General features: G+C 36.7%; 1 protein-coding gene across 1 annotated transcript in view; it reads right to left on the reverse strand.

Moving 5' to 3' along the window:
* CSPP1 (centrosome and spindle pole associated protein 1) overlaps positions 1-24394 on the reverse strand; it is a 136276-nt gene that overhangs the window by 100203 nt on the left and 11679 nt on the right. Inside the window, 7 exon segments of the mRNA XM_017896307.1 lie at positions 2264-2703; positions 4431-4529; positions 6167-6247; positions 11489-11512; positions 12230-12333; positions 21737-21836; positions 23949-24057. Coding sequence (XP_017751796.1) covers positions 2264-2703; positions 4431-4529; positions 6167-6247; positions 11489-11512; positions 12230-12333; positions 21737-21836; positions 23949-24047 — 947 coding nt within the window. The 5' untranslated portion in view covers positions 24048-24057.

The following is a 24394-nucleotide window of genomic DNA, read 5'->3' on the forward strand; positions in this document are numbered from 1 at the left end:
AAAAAAAAAAAAAAAGAACAAAGAAAACTTAGAAGAATTAAGGAAAATTAACTGTGCACTTCTCATGATACATTGTAATTATTTTTTGTCAAGAACTTCTGATGAAGATTGCACAGTATGTTAAGAATAAATGCTTGGAGCAAGAGATGAAACTCAGTTCCACATTTCTTTAGTCTCAAACTTTTCACAAATACAGTCATTTCTCCTATCAACCAGTTGATTTATAAACTACTGAATGACTGAAATCTTTTTTTTTTTTTGGTGGAAATAAGAAATCTACAAATCTGAAATAAATCCAATTTTAAATTCAATTGTTAAAGAGACACATAAGAAAAAACACTTGGAGACGTCAGAGTTGATATAATAACAAAATAAAAATACATAAAATATTTATATATTGAAGAAACACTTTAAAGTATTTAATAAGAATTATTCTCACTCAATCTCATGTTTAATCTATTCTTAAATAGTATTTGGGAAAGTTTATATAGAAGGAGTTCATTTTATTTATGGGATACATAAGAAGATACGATAGTTCTCAAATAGAATGATATTCATTTGTCAGTTCATGTATAAAATTATCACAGGGTATAATTACAAAAGTAATAGATTAAAATATATAAAAAACAAAGAAGCAACCATTATAATATGTTTCTTAAAATTCCAAACTTAAAAGGGTATGCATTACATTCACCCTAAAGGTAAACAAATACCATAAAGGGAAAGGAAGTTCTCATGTACAAAGAAGACATCATCACCAAGAGTTGAAGAGTACTTGCAGCTCCCCAATTGAGTTATTTTAGGTTAGTCAGCCTTTAACTACCTTCATATATAAGCATTTTCAAATATAACATTATAGGATTTGGAGAATTTTCTAAGTATAAACAATTAGATTCAGATCAGAGAAACTATAATTGCCATTTCCAAATTTTAATCAATCAAATTACCTAAAACAAGGTAAATATTAAGAGTATTGTGTGAGGACATAACAGCTACAGAATGTAGAAGACAAAGAACTGTAAAAGCTTTGTATCATAATTAATAGTTAGAACACTGAATGTACAGCATTACCCCTGAAAATTTTTTCTAAAATACTTAAAAACTAATCTATTTGGACTAGTAAATAAAGCAGGTCCCAAAAGCTGCTCAAAATGTGTTAACACTTGTCAAGTAAACAAGTCAATGACAAATACGAGACCGTAAGGTATTCATTCCTAACTCCAAAACAAGTTAGGTTAAACTATGGCAAGTATCAATGTATGATAAATACAATAAAACCTCATTGTAGCAGTTAAGAAATTATAAATACTGTTACAAAAACATTCAAAGGAACTGAAAACCATCTGAAAATCTGATTGAAAAAACTTATGACTACAGGAATAAACTGTATTTCATCTATTTTAAGGTATCCTTTTTTCACATGTTTTATTTTATTTATTTTTGTTATTGCTGTTGAGACAGAGTCTTGCTCTGTCGCCCAGGCTGGAGTGCAGTGGTGTGATCTCCGCTCACTGCAACCTCAGCCCCCGGGTTCAAGCGATTCTCCTGCCCAGCCTTCTGAGTAGCTGGGATTACAGGCGTGCGCCTCCATACCTGGCTAATTTTTGTATTTTCAGTAGAGATGGGGTTTCACCATGTTGGTCAAGTTGGTCTCCACCTCCTTACCTCATGATCTGCCCGCCTCAGCCTCCCAAAGTGCTGGGATTACAGGCATGAGCCACCAGGCCCGGCCACATTTTAATATATGAAGTCAGAATAGCCTGGTTTTATGTCAAGTTATTGCAGACAGTTATTTTTCCCCTCATCCAAGAGCACTATGAATTGAGAAAACTCTGAATTCTTGCCTCAAGGTTTCTTTGGACACTACTGGCAGTATGAATTTGGACTGCGAACTTGAATCAGTACTAATTTACACTTCAAATTCTCAGGGAAGGTTGTTTGTATCTTTACTCTCCACTCACTGACAAGGTTGGGACGTGGGCGTTTCTTCTCTGTCCCTTTCTGTGGGAAGGACTACCTCCAATTCACATACTTTTACATAATGGGTGTAGCCTTTCAGTTTTCCAACTTTATAACACGGCCCCCACCTTGAGTGTTTTCTTTTTCCCCTCAGTGGGACATAAAATAATGGACAGCAACTTAGAATTAATTATGATAAAAGTGCTTCTCCCTAGTATAATCATAAAAAGTAACAACAGCAAATATTAACAATTAATTTGCTATATTAAGCAAATAAAGAAAATAAAAATGAAGTTGTAAATACCTGTCATTTGTATACACTCTCAAAAGTCTTCTATCAAAATCACTTTCATATCTAAACCTCTCATCCATTTCTTCACTTACTTCAGGATCTTGGTCTGGTCTATGATACCGTCTATCAAAAACACAATCCTCATTAAATTTGTGAAATCTTCTATCTGGAATGCCAGCCTTGCTTGCAAACCTTTGATGTTTTAGGTTGGAAATGCCCACTTCTTCATTTGCTTTTTTAATAATTCTTCTATTCCTTAATTCAAGTTCATCATCTAGTTGTCGGCATCTGTCCTCCTTTAGTCGTCTTTGGTTCAGAAGTTCTTCATATGCCTCTGAAGGAGTTAAGACATCTTTTCTAGGACCCTCTGAATTTTCGCAAGATGTCTGTATTTGTGAAGTTAAATCAGGCTTAACTTGACCAATAGGTTTTTTATTTCTTTGACTCTTGGGCTGTTCAATTAAAAAAGAAAAAAGAAAGAAAACTTGATGAGAAACTATCTCTTATAAGGTAATTAAACTCTCAATTTATACTTAGTCTATCATTTTAACTCTGATGTTTGTTTAATCACACACATATATATATATATTTGTTTTTACATGAATGTTCATATGAGCTTTACTTGTAATAGCAAAAGCCAGAAATAACTCAAATGTCCATCAACAGGGGAATGGATAAACAAGCTGATACAGCCATGCAATGGAACCTTACTATGCAACAAAAAGGAATGAATTATCCATACATTCAACAACACAAATGAACCTCAAAATAATCATACCGAGTGAAAGAAGCCACACCCCCAAAACTAGTATATCCTGTATCACCCATTTATATTAAATGATCAAATGTAAACTAGTCTAGGGTGATAGAAGTCAGGTCAGGAAGATCTGGAGACAGCGTGGGAATGAGTGGAGGACAGTGAGGACACACAGATTCCAAAGGGTCCCAGAACCACTTTGGGGGATATGGGATAGGCTCATTATCTTGATTGTGGTTTACATATTCTAAAACCCATCAAATTGTACAGTTTATGAAAAGTTTACTACATAAAAATTCTAGGTGGAGGCCAGTGGATTGCTTGAGCCTGGGAGTTCAAGACTAGCCTAGGCAACATTAATCGCCCATAAACATTTTTTTTTAGAAAAAAAACTTGAAGAAAATTTTACCTTTCTGTGGCAGGGCACGGTGGCTCATGCCTGTGATCCCAGCACTTTGGGAGGCCGAGGCGGGTGGATCACGAGGTCAGGAGTTCAAGACCAGCCTGACCAACATACTGAAACGCCATCTCTACTAAAAATACAAAAATTAGCCAGTCATGGTGGCAGGCACCTGTAATCCCAGTTACTCCGGAAGCTGAGGCAGGAGAATCACCTGAAGCCAGGAAGCGGAGGTTGCAGTGAGCTGAGACTGTGCCACTGCACTCCAGCACTGGGAAAAGCAAGGACTCCATCTCAAAAAAAAAAAAAAAAAAAAAAAGAAAGAAAAGAAGAAAAGAGAGATAAACTAAATGCCAAATCCTAGCCTAGGAGGATAGTACTTCAAAGAGATTTAGCAATTAAATTCTCAACACAAAGGGAGTATGTAGGAAAGTGTAAATGTTGTTGATGTTTTGGCCCCAGGATACATCAATCAGGCCTTCTTTTGTTTGTTTTTTTTCCCAACCAGGTGTCGCTCTGTCACCCCAGCTGGAGCACAGTGACGCAATCGGGCTCACGCAACCTCGGTGTCTCCCAGGTGTGCAAGCAATTCTCCGTGCCTCAGCCTCCCAAGTAGTTGGGGATTACAGGCACCGGCCAGCCATGGCCGGGCTAATTGATCCTGTTAAATGTGTGAAAGAGAAAGAAAAAAAAAAAGAAGTAATCTTAGTATATATATAGTAGGAAGTTTGTCAACATAAAACTCATTTAAATTTTAAAAATGAAGGAAAAGAAGGATCTTAACAAACTGATCTCGAAAAATTAAATCGCCACAATTAATGGAAAAGTTCTGATGCAAATGAGATAAAACACAACTTCCACAAGACTAACATTGAATGTCCTGTGTTTGGTTTAATTTGGGCTTAATTTGCAAGTATTTACAAAAAAAAAAAAAAGTAAAATGTCTAAAATAGAAAAAGACTTTTCAAGTGCAAAATATTCAATATGTGGTAGTACAGATTTACTTCAAAAGCAAAACCTACCTCAGTACTCTTTTCTACCTGCCTGAACTTTTCACTGGATTCTTCCTTACCCCTGAGAAACTGATTGTATTCTTCGTTACGTTCAAGTTTTAACCTTTCCTTAAAATAAAAATCAAAAGGCAGTGTTAACTTCAACTTCAGGAAAAAAAATACCTCAATGTCATATCGGAATGCCGAATCTGAATCATACATATCAGAACTCTTACCCAGAATCAAGCTTTACTAATAATTTCAAGGACAGATGTCACTGAAAGGTATAGGAGAAGTCGGAAGAGGTTTGAGGACACCCATACAGCTCCCCAGGTCTTTCTCGTCACATAAGAATATGCACGGCTACATGCTTTGGTCCATTAATACATGAGGTCTCTAATAGAAGGGAGTTGCTTCATTCATGAAACATCTCCATTTTACACTCCAATAGTTAACAGAGATTAGATGACATTTTCCAAAGAGCCATGCCACATAAATCCATAGATTCCAGGTTTGATTCCCAACAGCAATCCTAGACAAAGCGGTTGTATTCTGCCAAAAGCATTCAGAGATAAATCTCTCCCACTAGTAAATATGATGATTGTGTTTGCCAAGAGAACTGTCATTAGCATGTTTCCAAAGAGATATGATGGGGTTACCTTCCTTCTTTCCTTCTCAGGGACACCTCCCTCTCCTAATGCCCCAACCCACTCCCTGAAGCACCTGCAGCTAACCATTTCCTTTCCAAGATTAAAAAGGATCCTTTATCTTTTAAACTTAAAAAGGCAAAATTATCATAGATTATAAAATATTATAATGAAATGTTCTGTTAAAACACAAATATATAAGATTAGAAAATGTTCTTAAATTTTAACATTTCCCGTGTCACTAAACTAAAACAACACAATCTAAAAAAGTATTAAAGAAACTAGGTCAGCCGGGTGCGGTGGCTCACGCCTGTAACATCAGTACTTTGGGAGGCTGAGGCGGGTGGATCATGAGGTCAGGAGTTCGAGACCAGTCTGGCCAACACTGTGAAACCCCACCTCTATTAAAAATACAAAAAATTAGCCAGGCATGATGGCAGGAGGCTGAGGCAGGAGAATCACTTGAACTGGGGAGGAGGAGGCTGCAGTGAGCCAAGACTGTGCCACTGCACTCCAGCCTGGGCGACAGGGCGATACTTTGTCTCAAAAACAAAAAAAAGAAAAGAAACTAGGTCTGTCTTTTGAAATTTATTAACTGTCCATTTTGTCTTATATACTATTTCATGATCTCTGATATACTTTGGTGAGACTGAGTCACTATGAGAGGTGTACAGTGCTTTATCACTTTCACCACGAAGGAATATGCACGTGTATTAATGAAGCGACAGAATCACGCATTCAAAGAACCCTTACCCACACCCGACATAAAAGCTCACTATAATTTCACATCCACTCATTTCAATAACTGTTACATAGCATAAACTTTACAGTCAGAAACCCATGGTGAAAAAAATGAATTCTGAATATTCAGTTAAGTATAACCGAATACAGCAACAGAATCAACATATTAAAGAAATATATAATTATATGGTTACAAATGTGTTCAAGAAAATTTTTTTAAACAGCATAAACATGACTCCATGGATTTTGAAAAGAAATATATTCAAGTATGGGGAAATGATGTGATCTTCCATTTGCATTTAAATCAGCAGGATGTTCTTTTATGATTTTGACTCCTCGGAAAACTGCTACCCACAATAACTACTCCTATCCACCTACCTTAGCAGATAACCTCTCACCAATAGGAAGAGAAACTCCCAAAGTAGATCGATCTGTTTCACTCGTAGATAGAAAATTTGTCTGTATATATACACATTAAAAAAATATATTACCTAATTGCCTTTATAAAATATGTTGCATAAATGTGTCTTTGCATTCTATATTCTAAACTAGTATTACATTACGCAGAGCAAACGAATGAAATGGAATGAAGATAGAAACTATAAATCTATACAGACCATACCAAAAGCATTTGAAAAAAGAGAATTTTCTGCCAATCAACAACTTCCTGAAAGGGAAAATCAGGCCTTAATTTTCATTTGCAATATATGTATGTCTATTGATTCAAGATGACTACAAGCATGAAGAAAAACTTTCCCAATTTATATTCGTCTTCTAGGCACATACTCTTCATTATCAGTGCTCTACTGTCTTTTTGTTCTCAAGGCAAATTTAAACTTCCTCACAAATATCTTAATGCATGCCACAACAGTTTTTTTCTATTTTTCCTATAATTATGTGAGTGAATATCTACTGAAATGCCAATAGATATAAACTATGAATGTTGTTTATGTGTTCCTCCAATCTTGTTCATTAAGCATTTAAGTAATGCAGTGTAGTAGAGGCAGCATCAGACTAGCAGTCAAAAGACCTAGGATCTACGAACAGCCCAAGCACTTATTAGTTGTATAACACTGAGGAAGTCACTTAACTTCTCTGACAGACACTTTCTTCTGTAAAATGAGAATAGTACCTGCTCTGCCTACCTACCAAAGCTGGTATAAGGATGAAGGAGGATAAAAAATATAAAATCCCTTTGAAAGCTGTAAAGCAAATACAAAGGACTGGTTAAAAAAAAAAAAAAAGACACATGATCCCCAACTGGTAAAAAAATACATATGATCTCCAACTTTCTGGTACTGTTACTTAGTAGTCAAATAATTTTGAATAATGTACTTCACTTCACTTCAGTTTCCTTGTCTGTAAAACGGAAATAATGTCATCTACACATCACTAGGTTATAAGGATTAAATCAATCAATATTGTCAACCTGCCTAATCCATGCCTTTTACTTATTCACTAAACAAGCAATTAGCAACCATCTAATACTATGCAGGTACTATTTTCAGGTGGTAGGGATACAAATATATTTTACCTATATTCAAGGGATTTACAATTCAGTTGCAGAAACAGACATGTAAGGCCGGGCGCGGTGGCTCAAGCCTGTAATCCCAGCACTTTGGGAGGCCGAGACGGGTGGATCGCGAGGTCAGGAGATCGAGACCAACCTAGCTAACACGGCGAAACCCCGTCTCTACTAAAAAATACAAAAAACTAGCCGGGTGAGTTGGCGGGCGCCTGTAGTCCCAGCTACTTGGGAGGCTGAGGCAGGAGAATGGCATAAACCCGGGAGGCGGAGCTTGCAGTGAGCTGAGATCCGGCCACTGCACTCCAGCCTGGGCAACAGAGCGAGACTCTGTCTCAAAAAAAAAAAAAAAAAAAAGAAACAGACATGTAAGCAAATAACCACAAAACAATGTATTAACTACTACAATAGCGTTGTATTCAAAACATTATGGAAAGAGAGTAATTAGCAAAACTCAGTGATTAATAAAGTTTCATTAAATCTGGGCAGGCAGGGTGGCTCATGTCTGTAATCCTAGCAGGTTGGGAGGTCGAGGCAGGCGGATCACTTGAGCTCAGGAGTTCGGACCAGCCTGGGCAACAGGGCGAAACCCCGTCTCTACTAAAAACACAAAAAATTAGCCGGGCTTGGGGCCACGCGCCTGTAGTCCCAGCTACTTGGGAGGCTAAGGCAGGAGAATCCCCTGAACCTGCGAAGTGGAGGTTTCAGTGAGCCAAGATCAGCACCACTGCACTCTAGCCTGGGTGATAGAGTGAGACTCTGTCTCAAAAATAAATAAAGTGTCATTAAATCTGAATTTACGAATGAGTTGTGCTACAAAAGCTAATTTGAAAGTTGGCTGTATGGAACTCTAAACTTATCTGACAAGGAAAAAATAAGACACATGACCAGATCCCTGAGTGATTTTACCTCCTATATACTGAAGTACATTATAAACCTAATTATTTTGTAGACTTATAAATGCATGAAAAACCCATTCACAGTTCCAACCAGGAAGATAGATTTAACATCCTCACTCCTTCATTGGGCAATTTCCCATTCCAAACATGGGTCAAGAATGATGTTCGAAATTTTCAATAAAATGAAAAGAATAAACAATAACAACATAGGCTGGGAGTGGTGGCTCATGTCTGTAATCCCAGCACTTTGGGAGGCCAAGGCAGAAGGGACACTTGAGCCCAAGAGTTCGAGATCAGTTTGGGTATTTAAAAAAAAAACAAAAAAACTTTTTTTTTTTAAATTACAGTCTCTATCAAAAAAAATTTTTTTTATTCTTAAAAAAAGAACAACATAGTGAGTTTTTTCAAAAAGCTAAATTTTAATCATTCATTCATTCATTCACTCATTCATTCAATAAATACTGAGTGCCTACCATGTGCCCAAACTCTCTGATACATTTGGGACTGAAAAAAACAAAGATTCCTATCCTCCAAAAGCATACATTCAAGCTGGGGAAAATGAAAAAGAAATAATAAACATAATGAGGAGTAATTATATATAGCATGCTAGAAGGTAATAATTACTGTGACAAAAAGGAAATTAAAAGGACAGGCTACAGATACTGCAGGTTTATCAGGCATGAGGGTGGGAAGAACAAAAATCAAGAATTCTCTTTTGGACATGGTCTACATGAGGTATTAGGTAGATTTCAAAGTGAAAATGTGAATTATGCAGCCAGCTAGAAAAGTCTGAAGTTCACGATGGAGGTCTGGGCTGGAGATATTAATTAACTGGCTCAATTTAAAAACTGTTCCCCTGAGAACATGTCTTTTCTGTGTTTAGACGGTCAAGCATCTTTTATCCTAAAAACAGGAAATCATCTCTGGGCAGGAAGGGCTCAGGAAAAAAAAAATTAATTAAAACAGGAAAAAAGATGGTAGTTGTTAACTCTTCTTGGCAAAATTAAAAGATTTGATTTGATTTTCTTTTTTTAACTCAAATATCCATGCAATCCAAGTCTGGAAGCCACAAGAGATACGAGTGGGACTTGGAAACCATACATATTTCAGGGGGTCCAGGAAGCTGCAGCCAACTCCCTATATTCTGTGTAGTTTTATTTTTCTCTTGCTTTCCCTTCCATTCCCACCTTCTCAAATGTGAACAAAAGACTCTCTCTAATTTTAAGGAAATACTGCTCCTCTACAAGACTATATTCTTTTTTCTTTTTTTTTTCTTTTTTTTGAGATGGAGTCTCACTCTGTCGCCTAGGCTAGAGTGCGGTGGCCTGATCTCAGCTCACTGCAAGCTCCGCCTCCGGGGTTCACACCATTCTCCTGCCTCAGCCTCCTGAAACTGGGACTACAGGCGCCTGCCACCACGCCAGGCTAATTTTTTTGTATTTTTAGTAGAGACGGGGTTTCACCGTGTTAGCCAGGATGGTCTCGATCTCCTGACCTCGTGATCCGCCCACCTCTGCCTCCCAAAGTGCTGGGATTACACGCGTGAGCCACCATGCCTGGCCGACTATGTTCTTAATAATCTAAAAAACTGGCCAGGTGCGGTGGCTCATGCCTGTAATCCTAGCACTTTAGGAGGCTGAAGTGGGCAGATCACAAGGTCAGGAGTTTGAGGCCAGACTGGCCAATAAGGTGAAACCCCAGCTCTACTAAAAACACGAAAAAATTAGCCGGGCGTGGTGGTGAATGCCTGTAGTCCCAGCTACTCAGGAAGCTGAGGCAGAAGAATCGCTTGAACTCGGGAGATGGAGATTGCAGTGAGCCAAGATCGTACCACTGCACTCCAGCCTGGGCGACAGAGCAAGACTCTGTCTCAGAAAAAAAAACAACAACAACAACACACAAACAAATAAAAAAATCTAAAAAAAACTCCTTCACATCCCTTTGAATTTAAAGATTTGTACTTTCATGAAGGCAATTTCTTCTTATGTCCCCACCACTATCTTTTAAAAAATCTTACCTAGGGAGTAATGCAAAACCTACAAGAGAAAATAGTAGATATCTGATACCAGAAGAAAACTCCACCCAATAAGAAGATGTAGCGAAGGGGAAGATAATGAGGTATATAAGCCCAGGGAGTCAGGCTGGAACATGAAAGACATGTGCAATGCTAAGGAATTTGAATTTTTATCCTGGAGTGAAAATTAGCGCAAGGAAATCAGTTAACAAGTTGAGCAGCAATTTAAGACAATAAGATGACAGTCTCTACATGCAGAACTAACTGTCCTAAAACACAGTTACCATGCTCTTCACAGGCTATTTAAGAAAGTATGATGCTTATCACTGCCTATCACTTATAACCAGTTAAAAATCCACTGCCTTCTAATTTGATCCTATCCTATACACATCATTATTTCTTACTACTCAAAAAGAATGATACTCCGACCCAGTCAGGCTGGTAAAGTTAATATGCCTCATTCATACAAAGCTAAAGTCTACCCTCTAGGTCCCCCTTTACTCTATGCTCTCCATCTGAAAAACTTTCTCGCTTCGATTCTCTCTCTAGATCATCCAAATCTAGATTGCCTCACAAAATAGAAATTCCCACTATGAGGACTTTCTTGATCATTATATCCTTCCTGTAGTTACCACTCTATGAATTGTATGAATGCTATCTCTATAACTACATTCTAAGCCTCTTGAAGACAGGATGCATACCTGATACATCTTCATAATAAGTGTTTAAAATACGTTAGTTGAATGGTGAATTCGTGAGATTCTTTTTAAAACCAGTTTTGTAAAACCATAAACTGTTTCCCTTTGTTTTCCAACATAAATGGACAAATGTAATTTACAGATTTTGGTGCAAAAACAGAGTAATCCAAATTCTGATAACATGTAGTTCAAATATCTTGAATATTCTACTACTCTATTAATCTTACTGTGATTAGCATAATTTGAGAAACGAAAAATTGCATGCTGAAAACAGACTTAACTGCAGAATATTCATAAAGAATGCATAAGAAAGCAATAAACACAAGTGCAAAGCAGGAATCAAAAGTAATTACTATATTAACAGAAAATTATAATGTATACGCTGTCATCTGCTAAAAGCAAGAATACAAAGTGGTGTCATTCAAACATCTCAAAATCACAAATGAACCCGTTTTCCTAATTGGTTTGAATCTCATAAATGCAAACAATTGCAAGCTACTAGATCATAAAAAAAAAGAGAGAGAAAGAAAAAACTGAAGGAGGCCATTTTGCAGACAACCCTACCTTTCTTTTCCCTTGTGTAATGCCCTAAAGTCAAGGGAAACAAACCATTGACAAAGTGTATTCAGTCAAAGTTCATTCTCTCCGTGTGTAAATCAGAATAAATAAGAGACAGTTTGTACATTTGGAACAAACATAAAGCAGTAAAAAATTAAAGAATATCTTGAGATCACAACAAACATCATGATTGTTTATAATAATTTTATAACTTAAATTTAAAACTTACAATAAACCTTTACGTCGGCCATTATATAATTTAACAAAAATACTAAAGAGTTCTACTAAGTAAAACATGAGATCATAAAACAAAAGCTTTAGTGGCTAAATAATTAAATGTAATTTTATAAGCTTGGTTCATAGGAAAACAATTAGCAACTAGAACTCCACATGTCATTTTAATACATAGTTGGGGGGTGTAGAAGAGTGGGAAACCATGATTGAACTACTTCAAACCATGACAACTTTACAGAAAACATGAAAAACCATAATTAACGATCTCACTTAAAATTAGAATCCACTGCCTTAGTCAAAAGGTCAAAAGTCTGTATTATTCTATGGCGCCAGTTCTCAGCAATATTTTTTCTCTATCAATGTCATATATGCCACTTAACTTTGACTATAATACTACTTTGCTAGTACTACTGAAAACCTAAACATTAACACATATGACTAATACCTTATGAAAACAAATTTAGGAGCTGAATTCTGAAACATTAAACCCAACTCATTAATAGAACTCGCTACCTGAGTAAGATAACGTCTGTAATCTTGCCGCAATTCTTCTTTTAATTTATGTTTCTTCCGTTCATAGTCGTCCCCAAGTGGTAAACTTAATCCATAATCAATTCCTAGAAAAAAAACAACTTCTTAGTATAATTCATTTTCAAACCAGTCTCAAAGTTCTACTTCCTGTAACAAAGCACAGTAAGAAGGAACACAATTATGCTGATTCTCAGACTAGGATTAGGGTAAGTTTTTTACTAAAATGTCTCAATAGATAATACATTCACATAATCAAAAATATTACCAAAAATATCATTCTCATCCATGAGTCCTAGTCACCCTGTTCTCCTGTCCAGAACAACAAACATTGTTATTTCTTGTCTCCATGCAGAGAATTTTTTAATGCATCTATAAACAGATACTTTGATATTATCATATACATATTTATATGCATGTGTGCATTACATTTACTTTTTCCCCCATTAAGATAAGTAGTCTAGCATTGTTTGGCATCTTGCTTTACAAGAACAGCAAAATTAAAGAAAAGCTAATTATCTTTACTTCTTCACTTAATTATATACTAATTTCTATAAAAATAAATACCAACAACAATTTTAATGCATCATTTTCAGTCTAAGAAAACCAGTAACATGATTTTCTTAGCATACAAGAATATCGTTAATATAACATGTTTCTGAGAAAATATTATTAGGGCCATGTGTTGCTTAGGATGACATTTCTTTTTTTTTTTTAGTTTTCTATCAAAGAGCATTCAGAGAGGATGAAATTCCTAAAACTTCTGAAGTTAAACCACTTCTGATTTCATAAAATGGATATTAATTTTATTGTGGTAAAATATATATAATATAAAACCTACCATTTTAATCATTTCAAACATACAATCCAGTGGCATTAAGTGCATTCACAATATTGTACAATCATCACCACTATCCATTTCCAGAACTTTTTCATCATCCCAAACAGAAACTCCGTAAATGCATGTTAATTTTTGGAGAAAAACTTCGAATTTGAGTAGTATTTCCTTACACAAAATTTAAAAATCAAATTACATTTAGGGATGATGATGATGATGACTGTACAGCTTGTAAATATACTAAAAACCATTGAATTGTAGACTTTAAATAGGTATATGTTATGGTATATAAATTGTACCTCAAGAAAGCTATCAAAAATCAAATTATATACTTTTCAAATCTTCAATAATAAAACACTATGTCAAGAAGCATAGACATTAGATGAGTATTTAGATTTCTGAAGCTTCATTCCTTTTTTAGTCCTACTATACACATAATACTATAGTATTAAAAAATTATCATTTCTAAACAAAATAAAACTTGTCCTTTTTTTTTTTTTTGAGACAGGGTCTTGCTCTGTCACCCAGGCTTGAGTGCAGTGGCGTGATCATGGCACAATGCAGCCTCAACCTCCTGGCCTCAAGCAATCCTTCCATTTCAGCCTCCTGAGTAGCCAAGACCACAGGCATGAGCCACCAGGCCCAGCCAAAACTTTCCTTAAAGATTCAGCTATGAGCACTACAGATGAAATAAAATTTGACTGTAGCTTATAAACTAATATAAAAAAATCACCATTTGTGCCTTATTTCTCACAATGTAGCTGAATGATGGGAACTTTTCAAGAATGTGTCATATCACTGCTTTACTACATCACTGAAACATTTCAGGCAGGGAAAAGGCCAGCGTAATATAAACATAAGTTGATGTTTATGGATTCTTACAGAATACTAAAATCCACCTACCGCTATCAACACTGGAATTCTCTTGATAAACATTTCTGGCCTATTTAACTCCTTGATGATAGAGGGTATAACAGAGGATTCCTTAGGGACACCTCTTACACATGCTTCTAACTCTCTTCCAAAAGAAACTAAAGCATTCCATATGCTGGGAATTTTAAATCATCCTAGAAAGGAACTGTTTCCTCTTGAAGGAATCTAAACCTTTTTTTAAAGATACAGAATTTAAGCCTAAGGAGAGAAAGTTTCGATTCTCATGTTCAGAATGGAACATCATATATAAAACTAAACAATAAAATCTATGAAGGCAAGGTCCATGCGCTATTCAATTTTATAATGCTGGCACATAACTTTAACCCAAGAAAATGTTCATTGAATAAATCTGCAAATGAATATATGCATGAGTGCCTGAGCCAGAGAAAGAAATGAGAAAAGGTGAGGGGAAACAATATACTATACTTAATATTCCATTTCTCCTGTTAGCGGTCTGACTGCACAGAGAGAGGTAGTTACCAAAGTTACATATCACTAGTCACACAGGGTCACAATGGATGTTCTATTGTGCCAAGGAGAAAAAGACAACAGTGCTGCCAGGATGATGCCAACACACTGCCTTCCCACCCAGGAACAAGCAATTTACAAATTTACAAAAAGCAGATGTTTAAGGTGGCTTTTACTGCTGTTTTTCAATTCTACTTGGTGGGTTTATGTGGAAGAATGGAAAGAAAAACATACTTCATTTTCATTTAAATTATTACTCATGTATACATATATATATATTTTGAGACGAAGTCTTGCTCTGTTGCCCAGGTTGGCGTGTGGTAGCGCAATCTTGGCTCACTGCAACCTCCGCCTCCCGGGTTCAAGTGATTCTCCTGCTTCAGCCTCTCAAGTAGCTGGAATTACAGGCACCTGCCACCCCTGGCTAATTTCCGTATTTTTAGTGGAGACAGGGTTTCACCATATTGGCCAGGCTGGTCTCAAACTCCTGACCTCATGATCCGCCCACCTCAGCCTCTCAAAGTGCTGGGATTACAGGCATCAGCCACTGCGCCCAGCCTATTATTCATATTAAGTTAAAGTTTTATTTACTAAGAGTATTTGTTTTTCACTATTAATTCAAATAGTATTGTAAAATTATCTTAACAGATAAGCAACAATATATAATCCCTTCTGAGTTATTTATAACTTTATTAATTTAATGTTTATAGTCAACAGAAAACACTAACTTTTTAATTCTTATTTTTGTCATCTTATACCATTTTATGGCGTTAGAGCTAAGTCACAGATATAAAATTAGGAACTGTATAGAACAATGTAAATATCCTATTCTTTTAAACCATGCATTAACAATAACATCTCAATTGACTTAATGAGCTAAGGAACATGGTGAGGCTTACTTATTGGGCTGTTGTCTTCTGGTGGATCTAGTAGCAAGTAAAGCATTCGTGTCATTTTAGGGTCATTTGAAGTGATGTCACTTCATCAAGTATAACATCAATGACCCTAAGATAGTTAACATTATACTTCAGAACTATAGTAATTAGAAGCATTTGGTTTCTATAGCAGTTGTGGCTTACATAAAATACTTAAGACTAAAGTATGTAACTTCTTTAAAATTAACTTACCTTCTAACAGAGCATTCATCATAATTACTCTATGAAACAAATTACCATGGAACTTTTACTTTCTTTTCATTACTATACTACCATGAAAAAGCATTATGTAAAAATAATCGAAAGACAAATTATAGGACATAATAATAGGCCTTTACATAATGGGTGACTTACAAGGAGATGTGACTAATTGGGGAGACACTGCATTCTTAAATTACAGCTATAAAAGTATTACTACAAGGACCCATTTGACTCATACAAAATGAATAAAAACTGTAGAAGAGTATCTGTGATTTAGTTTACAACAGGATAAACCTAAGACAAAGAGGACTGATAATTAAAACTATAAGCCTGGGTGCTGTGGGTCACCCCTGTAATCCCAGCACCTTGGGAGGCCGAAGTGGGTGGACTACTTGAAGTAAGGAGTTCGAGACCAGCCTGACCAAGATAGTGAAACCCCCATCTCTATGAAAAGCACAAAAAAAGTAGCTGGGTGTGGTGGCAGGCACCTGTAATCCCAGCTACTCAGGAGGCTGAGGCAGGAGAATCACTTGAACCCAGGAGGCAGAGGTTGCAGTGAGCCGAGACAGCACCACTGCACTTCAGCCTGGGCAACAGAGCGAGACTCCGTCTCAAAACAAATAATTAAAACTACAATTAGACAGATGCACTGGCACAAACCTATACTCAACTACTAAGTCTCAACTACTTAGGAGCCAGAGAAGGGAGGATCGTTTGAATCCAAGAGTTCAAAACAAGCCTGGGCAACATAGCAAGACTCTCTCTCTACAAAAAATTTAAAAATTAGTAGGGCATGGTGGCCTAAGCCTGTAGTCCTAGCTAGTCGAGAGGCTGAGGTAGGAAGATCCCCAGAGCCCAGGAGTTTTAAGCTACAGTAAGCTATTATGGTGCCACTGCACACCAGCCTGGATGAGAGCAAGATCCTCTCCCTTAAAAAAACTGGGTGGTGGGGGGAACTATATGTTTTAGGAACTTCACAAATTTGTATCATTTTAAAAAGATTAATGGGACCATTTAAAAGATTAATGTAAGTATTTCTCAACAATATTGATTATTGTTAATAACAGTAATGGTTGTTAAACAATAAGTTAGTAAGAATTTCTCTTAATGAAATAAATACAAATATTATGCCTAGAAACAGTTTAGGGAGATAAAAGATCTTTTATAGATCACTTTTAGGTGACTTTCTCTTAATATTACTAGTATCTGAGTTATTCTGACAAACTCCTTATTAAAGACATTGTTTCATTAGCTTATATGAACTAAATCATGTACATCCTATATGTAATAAAAAAACTGGACTATAACTTTCTCTTGGCTTGGAAAAGAAAAAAGAAAAAAAAATGAATGGCCTTTGCCTCTATTTCTTGGGAAGCAACCTCTAAATCTTTAAAATTTTCCACACAATGGGAATGTCTTTATTATTCACGGTGGGCACCTTGGACCACACCTAATAGTTTACACTAACAAGGTAAATCATTGTGAGCCCCTAGTGGGTTTGACCTTAAAATTTACCAGATGATGGGAACGTCTTTATTATTCACAGTAGGTACCCTGGACCACACCTAACAATTTATACTAACGAAGTCAATCATTGTGAACCCCCAGAGAGTTTACACTACAGAGATGACAAAAATGGGAGCTGGTCATGCCAGAAAAACCAACCATGTGATTTGAGGGTTGGGCATTTGTGCCATGTGACATCAGCCAGGCCTAAGGGGAATGAATGTAGCAGGGCTAGAGATCAAGCCAAGGAGCAATGATTCAACCAATCATTCCTACATAAGGAAAATCCAGTAAAAACTCTGGACACTCAGGCTCAGGTGAGGCTGGTTGGCAATATGCTGTATCCTGTCACATACTGATGTGCCAGGAGGGTAATGTCTCCCTGAGACTAACAGATACTTCATGTTTGGACCCTCCCAGACCTTACCCTATTTGTCTCTCCCTTTGGCTAGTTCTGATTTGTACACTTATGCTATAAAACTGTGACCATTAAGTATAGCACTTTCTTGAGTTCTGTGAGTCATTCTTATGAATTATTGAACTTGAGGGGATAGGGGAAACCCCCAAATTTATAGCCAGATGGTCAGACCTGAGGGTGTCCTGGTGACCTTGAATTTGCAACTGGAGTCTAAAGTGAAGGCAGTCTTGTGGAGGCCTATGCCCTTAACCTGTGAAGTCTGGTCCAAGTCACTGTAATGCTACCTTGAATCCTTTTATGAAAGGTATAAATGGTGGTAGAAAGAGTCACATGGAATTAACCATGAATATCATCAGTACCTAACAGAAAAGAATTTATAAAATCATAGTGTTGTATGATAGTTGTACTATGAGCTATCAAAGATTGTTTTCATTGGATAAAATGAGTATGTCCAGTTTATATATCACTGATTACTACACTATGCTTAATTACTTATTCAAACTACGATATTACAGTGCTTTAAGTCAATACCTCATTTCCAAATCTGACCTACATTAGACCTGTTTTTTATAATTCCTAAATGACACCACTTAAGGGAAAACCCTTAGTTGCCAAATACATTTTTCCCAGTGTGAGAAACTATGTATTTGACTGAATTTTAAAGCCACAATTAATCAAGCAGAAAGTCAGTAACTAAATGCTTATGCGGTATAAAATTAGTCAAATTATATATTGTTCTTTAATAAAATTCCATGTGCATCAAAAATTATTAATTATGGCTTCAGATGGCAATGGAAGAAGCATGCCATGAAAATTAAAGTCAACACACCGAAGAGAATTGGTTTTATTTTTGCAATGGGGACATTAATTCGTTGGTTTAAAACATCTTTTCCAAGCAGTAAGTGCTGCACACTGTGCCAGGCAGTGGAAATACAATGGGAGGCAAGTTAGCATGTCACTGTGGTACAAAAGAGAAGCTGAATCAGTTCAAAACTACCCTTCAAAATGAAAACCAATCCTCTAGAAGCACATGACAGGATTGACCAACCCAATCTAGCAGAAGGAATAAGATGGAACATTTATCATATAAGAAAAAAAGAAGTCATCAAAGAGTTTGAAGCAGAGACTAATATGATCAGATTTGTTTTATACAAATATATAAAAAACATACAGAGATTTGGTAGAGGGGGCTAGACTGTAAAACAAAACAACCACCAAAACACTAGGAAGCTTTTACAAAAGCTTACAGACAACAGAGGTCTGCATAAAAGTCAGTGGGATTACAGCCGAGTGACCTTATTTGAGATTTACGCATCAGAATCAACTAGACTTGTGTAACTGCTTGATACAGGAGACAGGAGAAGACAGGAATCAAGGATGACTAGGCAGCCAGCTCAGTGAGATGGGGAGCACTTGAAAGTTTGACAAGAGTATAAGTTACTTCTGCAAATTTTGATTTTGAGCCCATGCCATACATGACCATACAAGTACAGATGTCCAATAGAAAATCAGACATATGGGTCAAGTTCGCAATAGAACCTAGGACTGGGATAAAGATTCAGAAGTCATGAACACACTAATAGTAAATAAAGGCCTGTGAGCGGATATGGACACTCAGGGAGTGTATAAGATGAGAAGTTGGCCTAGGTCAGAGGCCCAAATAACACCAATTAATGAAAAGGCAGAGGTCACCATCTTTTAGTTATACTTTTAGCTCTCCATCATATGTGAATGTAATGATCAAAGAATAATTCCTAAGACAATTCAAAAACCTACATTTTTTTTTTTTTTAATTGAGATGGGAGTCTCTCTGTCGCCCAGGCTGGAATGCAGGGGCACAATCTTGGCTCACAGCAACCTCCACCTCCTAGGTTCAAGTGATCCTCCCACCTCGGCCTCCCAAGTAGCTAGGATTATAGGCTTGCGCCACCATGCTGGGCTAATTTTTTTGTACTTTTAGTAGAGACGGGGTTTCACCATGTTGGCCAGGCTGGTCTTGAACTCCTGACCCCAAATGATCTGCTGGCCTTGGCCTCCCAAAGTGTTGGGATTACATGAGCCACGGTGCCCAGCCCGAAAAACTACTTTTAAAAAGATGGAAGGCCAGGCACAAGTGGCTCACACCTGTAATTCCAGAACTTTGGGAGGCCGAGGCAGGCGGATGGCTTGAGCTAGGGAGTTCGAGACCAGCCTGGGCAACACAGCGAAACACCACCTCTACAGAAAATATATGTATATATAAAAAAGTCAGCTGGCATGGTAGTGCTCACCTGTAGTCTCAGCTACTTGGAGGCTGAGAAGGGAGGATGAATCACTTAAGCCTGGAAAGTGCAGGTTGCAGTGAGCCAAGATTATGCCACTGCACTCCAGCCTGGGTGACAGATTAAGACCCTGTCTTAAAAAAAAAAAAAAAAAAGACGTAAAGGAGAAAAAGAAATTAATATTTATTGCGTACCAATTATGTGCCAGCCATCTTTTCACGTATTTAACTTTCACCCATAATGACTTTTTGAGATAGATGTCATAAGGAAACAAAGTTTAGCTCCTGACAGGTCATAAAGGTGCCACAGCCCAATCCAAAGCAAGGTATAACCCTAGAATTTAAAAGGGATTCTGTCGAACCTTAGCAACCTTAGTGCTTGAGATAACCTACTATTAAACTTTTAAAAAATTATCTCTTGGAATAATTAAAATTTAGATTCATAAAAATACAGGGCTGGAAGATAATCAAACTTATTTCACAGAAAAAAAATGGCGAGCCTTAGAGATTAAAAATTTTTACTAATATATAATGCTTTAGTTCATTCATGTTATATATTAATAATTTATAAGAGATTCAAAATGGAAAGTTATCTGTATATCTGATATTAAAAGTAGGGCACTCACTTTGAGCTATTTGTCCAATTGAGAGACAAAGCTTACTAACTATTCAGTTTCTTGGCTGGCATCCCCTTGTATCCACTGGCACACAAAAACAATTTAGGCGTATACCTACAGCCATGAAAAGCTGTCCATTTGAGAACAATGCTTTATCCAAATGAACTTATCATAGTTGACTTTCTTTTTGTGAAAAAGTTTGTCATCATCAATAAATCACAAAATGCACATTAAAAATATTCATACAGATCGGGCACAGTGGCTCACGCCTGTAACCCCAGCACTTTGGGAGGCTGAGGCGGGTGGGCAGATCACCTGAGGTCAGGAGTTCGAGACCAGCCTGGCCAACATGGCGAAACCCTGTCTCTACCAAAAATATAAAAAATTAGCTGAGTGTGGTGGCACGCGCCTGTAATCTCAGCTACTTGAGAGGCTAGGACAGGAGAATCGCCTGAATCCGGGAGGAGGAGGTCGCAGTGAGCCGAGATCGTGCCACTGCACTCCAACCTGGGCAACAGGGCCAGACTCAGCCTTGGGGGAAAAAAAATATATATACATATATGTATATATATATTCATACAGACTGGGCACAGTGGCTCAGGCCTATAATCGTAGTACTTCGGGAGGCCGAGGCAGGAGGATTGCTTGAACCCAGGAGTTCAAGGTAACACTGAACCATGATCATGCCACTGCACTCCAGCCTGGGTGAGAGAGACCCTGTATTTAATAAATAAACAAAAATTTTTACATATTCATACATTTTCTTTTTTTAAAATGTATACCTACCAACAAGCCAAAATGTGGTAAAAAGTTTCCAAATATTTTCATACCATACCATAATCAAAGCATTAGTATGGCTACAGTATTAACTTCTTTACAACTCCAACATGATCATCAATAATTAAAATAGTCTTTCACCAAACAGCATTTTGTACCCTTTAAGCACATTTCTTTAATTTTTAAATAAGCAAGTTCACCATTTTCAGTCAACAAATAAAAGTTCCTCTTCTCTCTCTCTCACACACACACACACACACACGCAAATTCCTTTCAAAGTTTTCAATGTTTAAGTTATGTTATACACACCTACTTCTATAAGTTCCACAAATCATAACTAATGCAGTATCACATAAAACAAGTACAAAGTTTTCAGTATGAGTTCTATTTCATATGTAGACCATATTGACTTATATAAGATTCCAGAAAGAAAAATTACTAGGATTCCAAATAAATCTTTTTTTCTGACAAGACAAACCTCTTTCAGAAGAGCCAACTAAGAACATCTTAAAATAAGTTTAGCACATCTAATGACATACCTAAGGAACCCCTGGTCTGTTGACTATTTGGTGGTATGTTTTCCTTAGCCATAGAGATCAGTATCTTACTGTTTTCCGAAAGCTTCTCTGACAACTTGCCCTGAAAGAGACATAAAGTTTACAAAAGCAAAGGGAAAAAAAAAAATTAAATATACAACCCACCTCAAATTTTAATTAAACAGCTTGATGAAATTACACAGTACATCATAGAAGAAACTAAGTGTAAGGTTTGAAGAATTAACCAAAGGTATTTTGATTTTATAACAGATATTCTAATATTTAACTCACTCACTTACCAACAAATATTTACTGAGTTCCCATTAAGTGCCAAACATTTTGTCAAGCATTGAAAGTATATGAGTTTTAAAAAATACAAGAATTTCTACCATCATGAAGCTTATAAACTATTGGGGGGACACATAATTAACTCATGATTAGATTACGTGATATGTAGACAGTGGCAGCAAGGGGTTATGGGAAAAGAAAACAGATTAAGGAGGCCCAGAAATGGTGGGGGAGGGACTACAAGGCCTCACTGAGCAGGTGATACTTGAACTAAGACTTAAAATTATTTATGTACAAATTAATATTAGAAATTATAACAAAACTGTCTTTAAAGCTATGTACTCCAAATTATGTAACTCCAAAGCCATAAGCTGGTCCTAAATACTGGAGAGTGGTTAAGAGATAGACTCTGGAGCTGCATAAAGGTTCTACTCCTGAATCCACCACTGTGTGGACCTGGACAAATTACTTAACTCCTGTGAGCTTCACTTTCTTAATCCATAAAACAAAAAAAATTTCACCTACTTAACAGGGATATTATGATTAAACAAAATGACACATATAAAGTCCTTGGCATTCCTGGTACATGACAGGCTATTATGGAAGAAAGGCAACCTATTATGTTGGTTCCGAGGACAAGCACTAGAGCCAGGCTGCCAGGGATCAAAGCCTAGTTCCACCAACTCTACTGCTAGTCTCATTACTTAACTTGCCTCAGTTTACTCATCCAGAAAATTATAATAACAGCACTTACCTCATAGATTACTGTGAAATATAACCTCTTAAGAATATGCCTTGTCCATAGCTAGTACTCAATAAATGTAAGTAAAATTGTAATTAGGGCATCTATAGTATTTGTCATCTCAGCCAAGATACCTTTGTCCAGGACAAATGCTAAACCAGAAAAAAACACTGGACAACAGGTAAACCAGGATCATCTTGAACAAACCAATATATATGGTTGACTTTCATTATGATGAACCATATGGCACAGATTAAACTACATGCTGTATCTTATTACACACACTGAGCCCTGAGAAGGTGCCACAACACTCTAATCAGTACTGTATTCTCAGAGCTTAGCATAGTACCTAACACAATCTCAGTAAGTATTTGCTAAATGGATAAATCAGTTTCACCTAAACAATGAAAGCTTTAAGAAAGCCTTTCAGACATTGCTTTAAGAAACAATTATTTTAGGCTGGGTGCAGTGGCTCATGCCTGTAATCTTAGCATTTTGGGAGGCCGAGGTGGGTGGATCTCGAGGTCAGGACTTCAAGACCAGCCTGGCCAACATAGGGAAACCCCAACTCTACTAAAAATACAAAAATTAGCCAGGCATAGTGGCGGGCACCTATAGTCCCAGCTACTCATGAGGCTGAGGCAGAAGAATCACTTGAGCCTGGGAGGCAGAGGTTGTGGTGAGCTGAGATCACATCACTACAGTCCAGCCTGGCCAACAGAGCGAGACTCTATCTCAAAAAAAAAAGCAATTATTTTAAGAAATTTATATTAAGAAATACAAATAGTACGAAATAAATTAATAAACTCACTTTTGCAGATTTCAAAAAAACTTTTTAAACTAATTAAATCGGATTTTTTCACACAGACCGTAAGAACTTGCTTTTACAACTATTCTGTTTATGTTGCGGAAGTTCGTTGTAATGGAACTGGTCTCATAATCATTTTATATACCAAATAATTCTTCAACAAGAGATAAGAGAAACACTGTGAGATATAAACCACCACAAAATAAAAACTGCATTCAAAATTACTGCAATCTTGTCCGGAGTTAGGCTCCCAGAATGACAGCACAGTACGAAACAGAAGCTTCTCACTCATAGAATAGGATGTTTTGCATTTACACAGGAGTAATCTCCATAGACAATTATAATAAAACATGTTCAAAGAAAATTATTAAGTTTACCTTCATTTCCATGTAAGGTGGATCACTTTCCAACTCTGCTTTGTCTTTGGCCAATTTGGCTTTTCGCTCTTCGATAAATTCATCCAAATTATCAGCCATTTTGCAGATTCTTTTAAAAAAATTTCAATGAGCATATCTGTATCACAGTATTTTTAGCCTAATTATCAACATGTAGACTTAGCCCACATTTAGTTTTCAATCTCACTTATCAAATTGAGAAATTCAAACTTAAGATTGATCATAAATATGCCTGCCTACTGCCTCTCCCAACTTCCCCAAAAAGCCTACAATATACTTTAAAATATCTGAAATAAAAGAAAATGAAAACTACCACCACCCTCCATATACACCCCCTCCCCGGCAAAAAACAAAGGCAAGCAAACAAAAAGCTCTTTAAATCCTTAAGCCAAAGCACTTTAAAATTAAATAAATAAATAAAATAAAAA

This window comes from Rhinopithecus bieti, unplaced genomic scaffold (assembly GCF_001698545.2).
Source record: "Rhinopithecus bieti isolate Rb0 unplaced genomic scaffold, ASM169854v2 scaffold_27306, whole genome shotgun sequence".
Taxonomy (NCBI): Eukaryota; Metazoa; Chordata; class Mammalia; order Primates; family Cercopithecidae; genus Rhinopithecus; species Rhinopithecus bieti.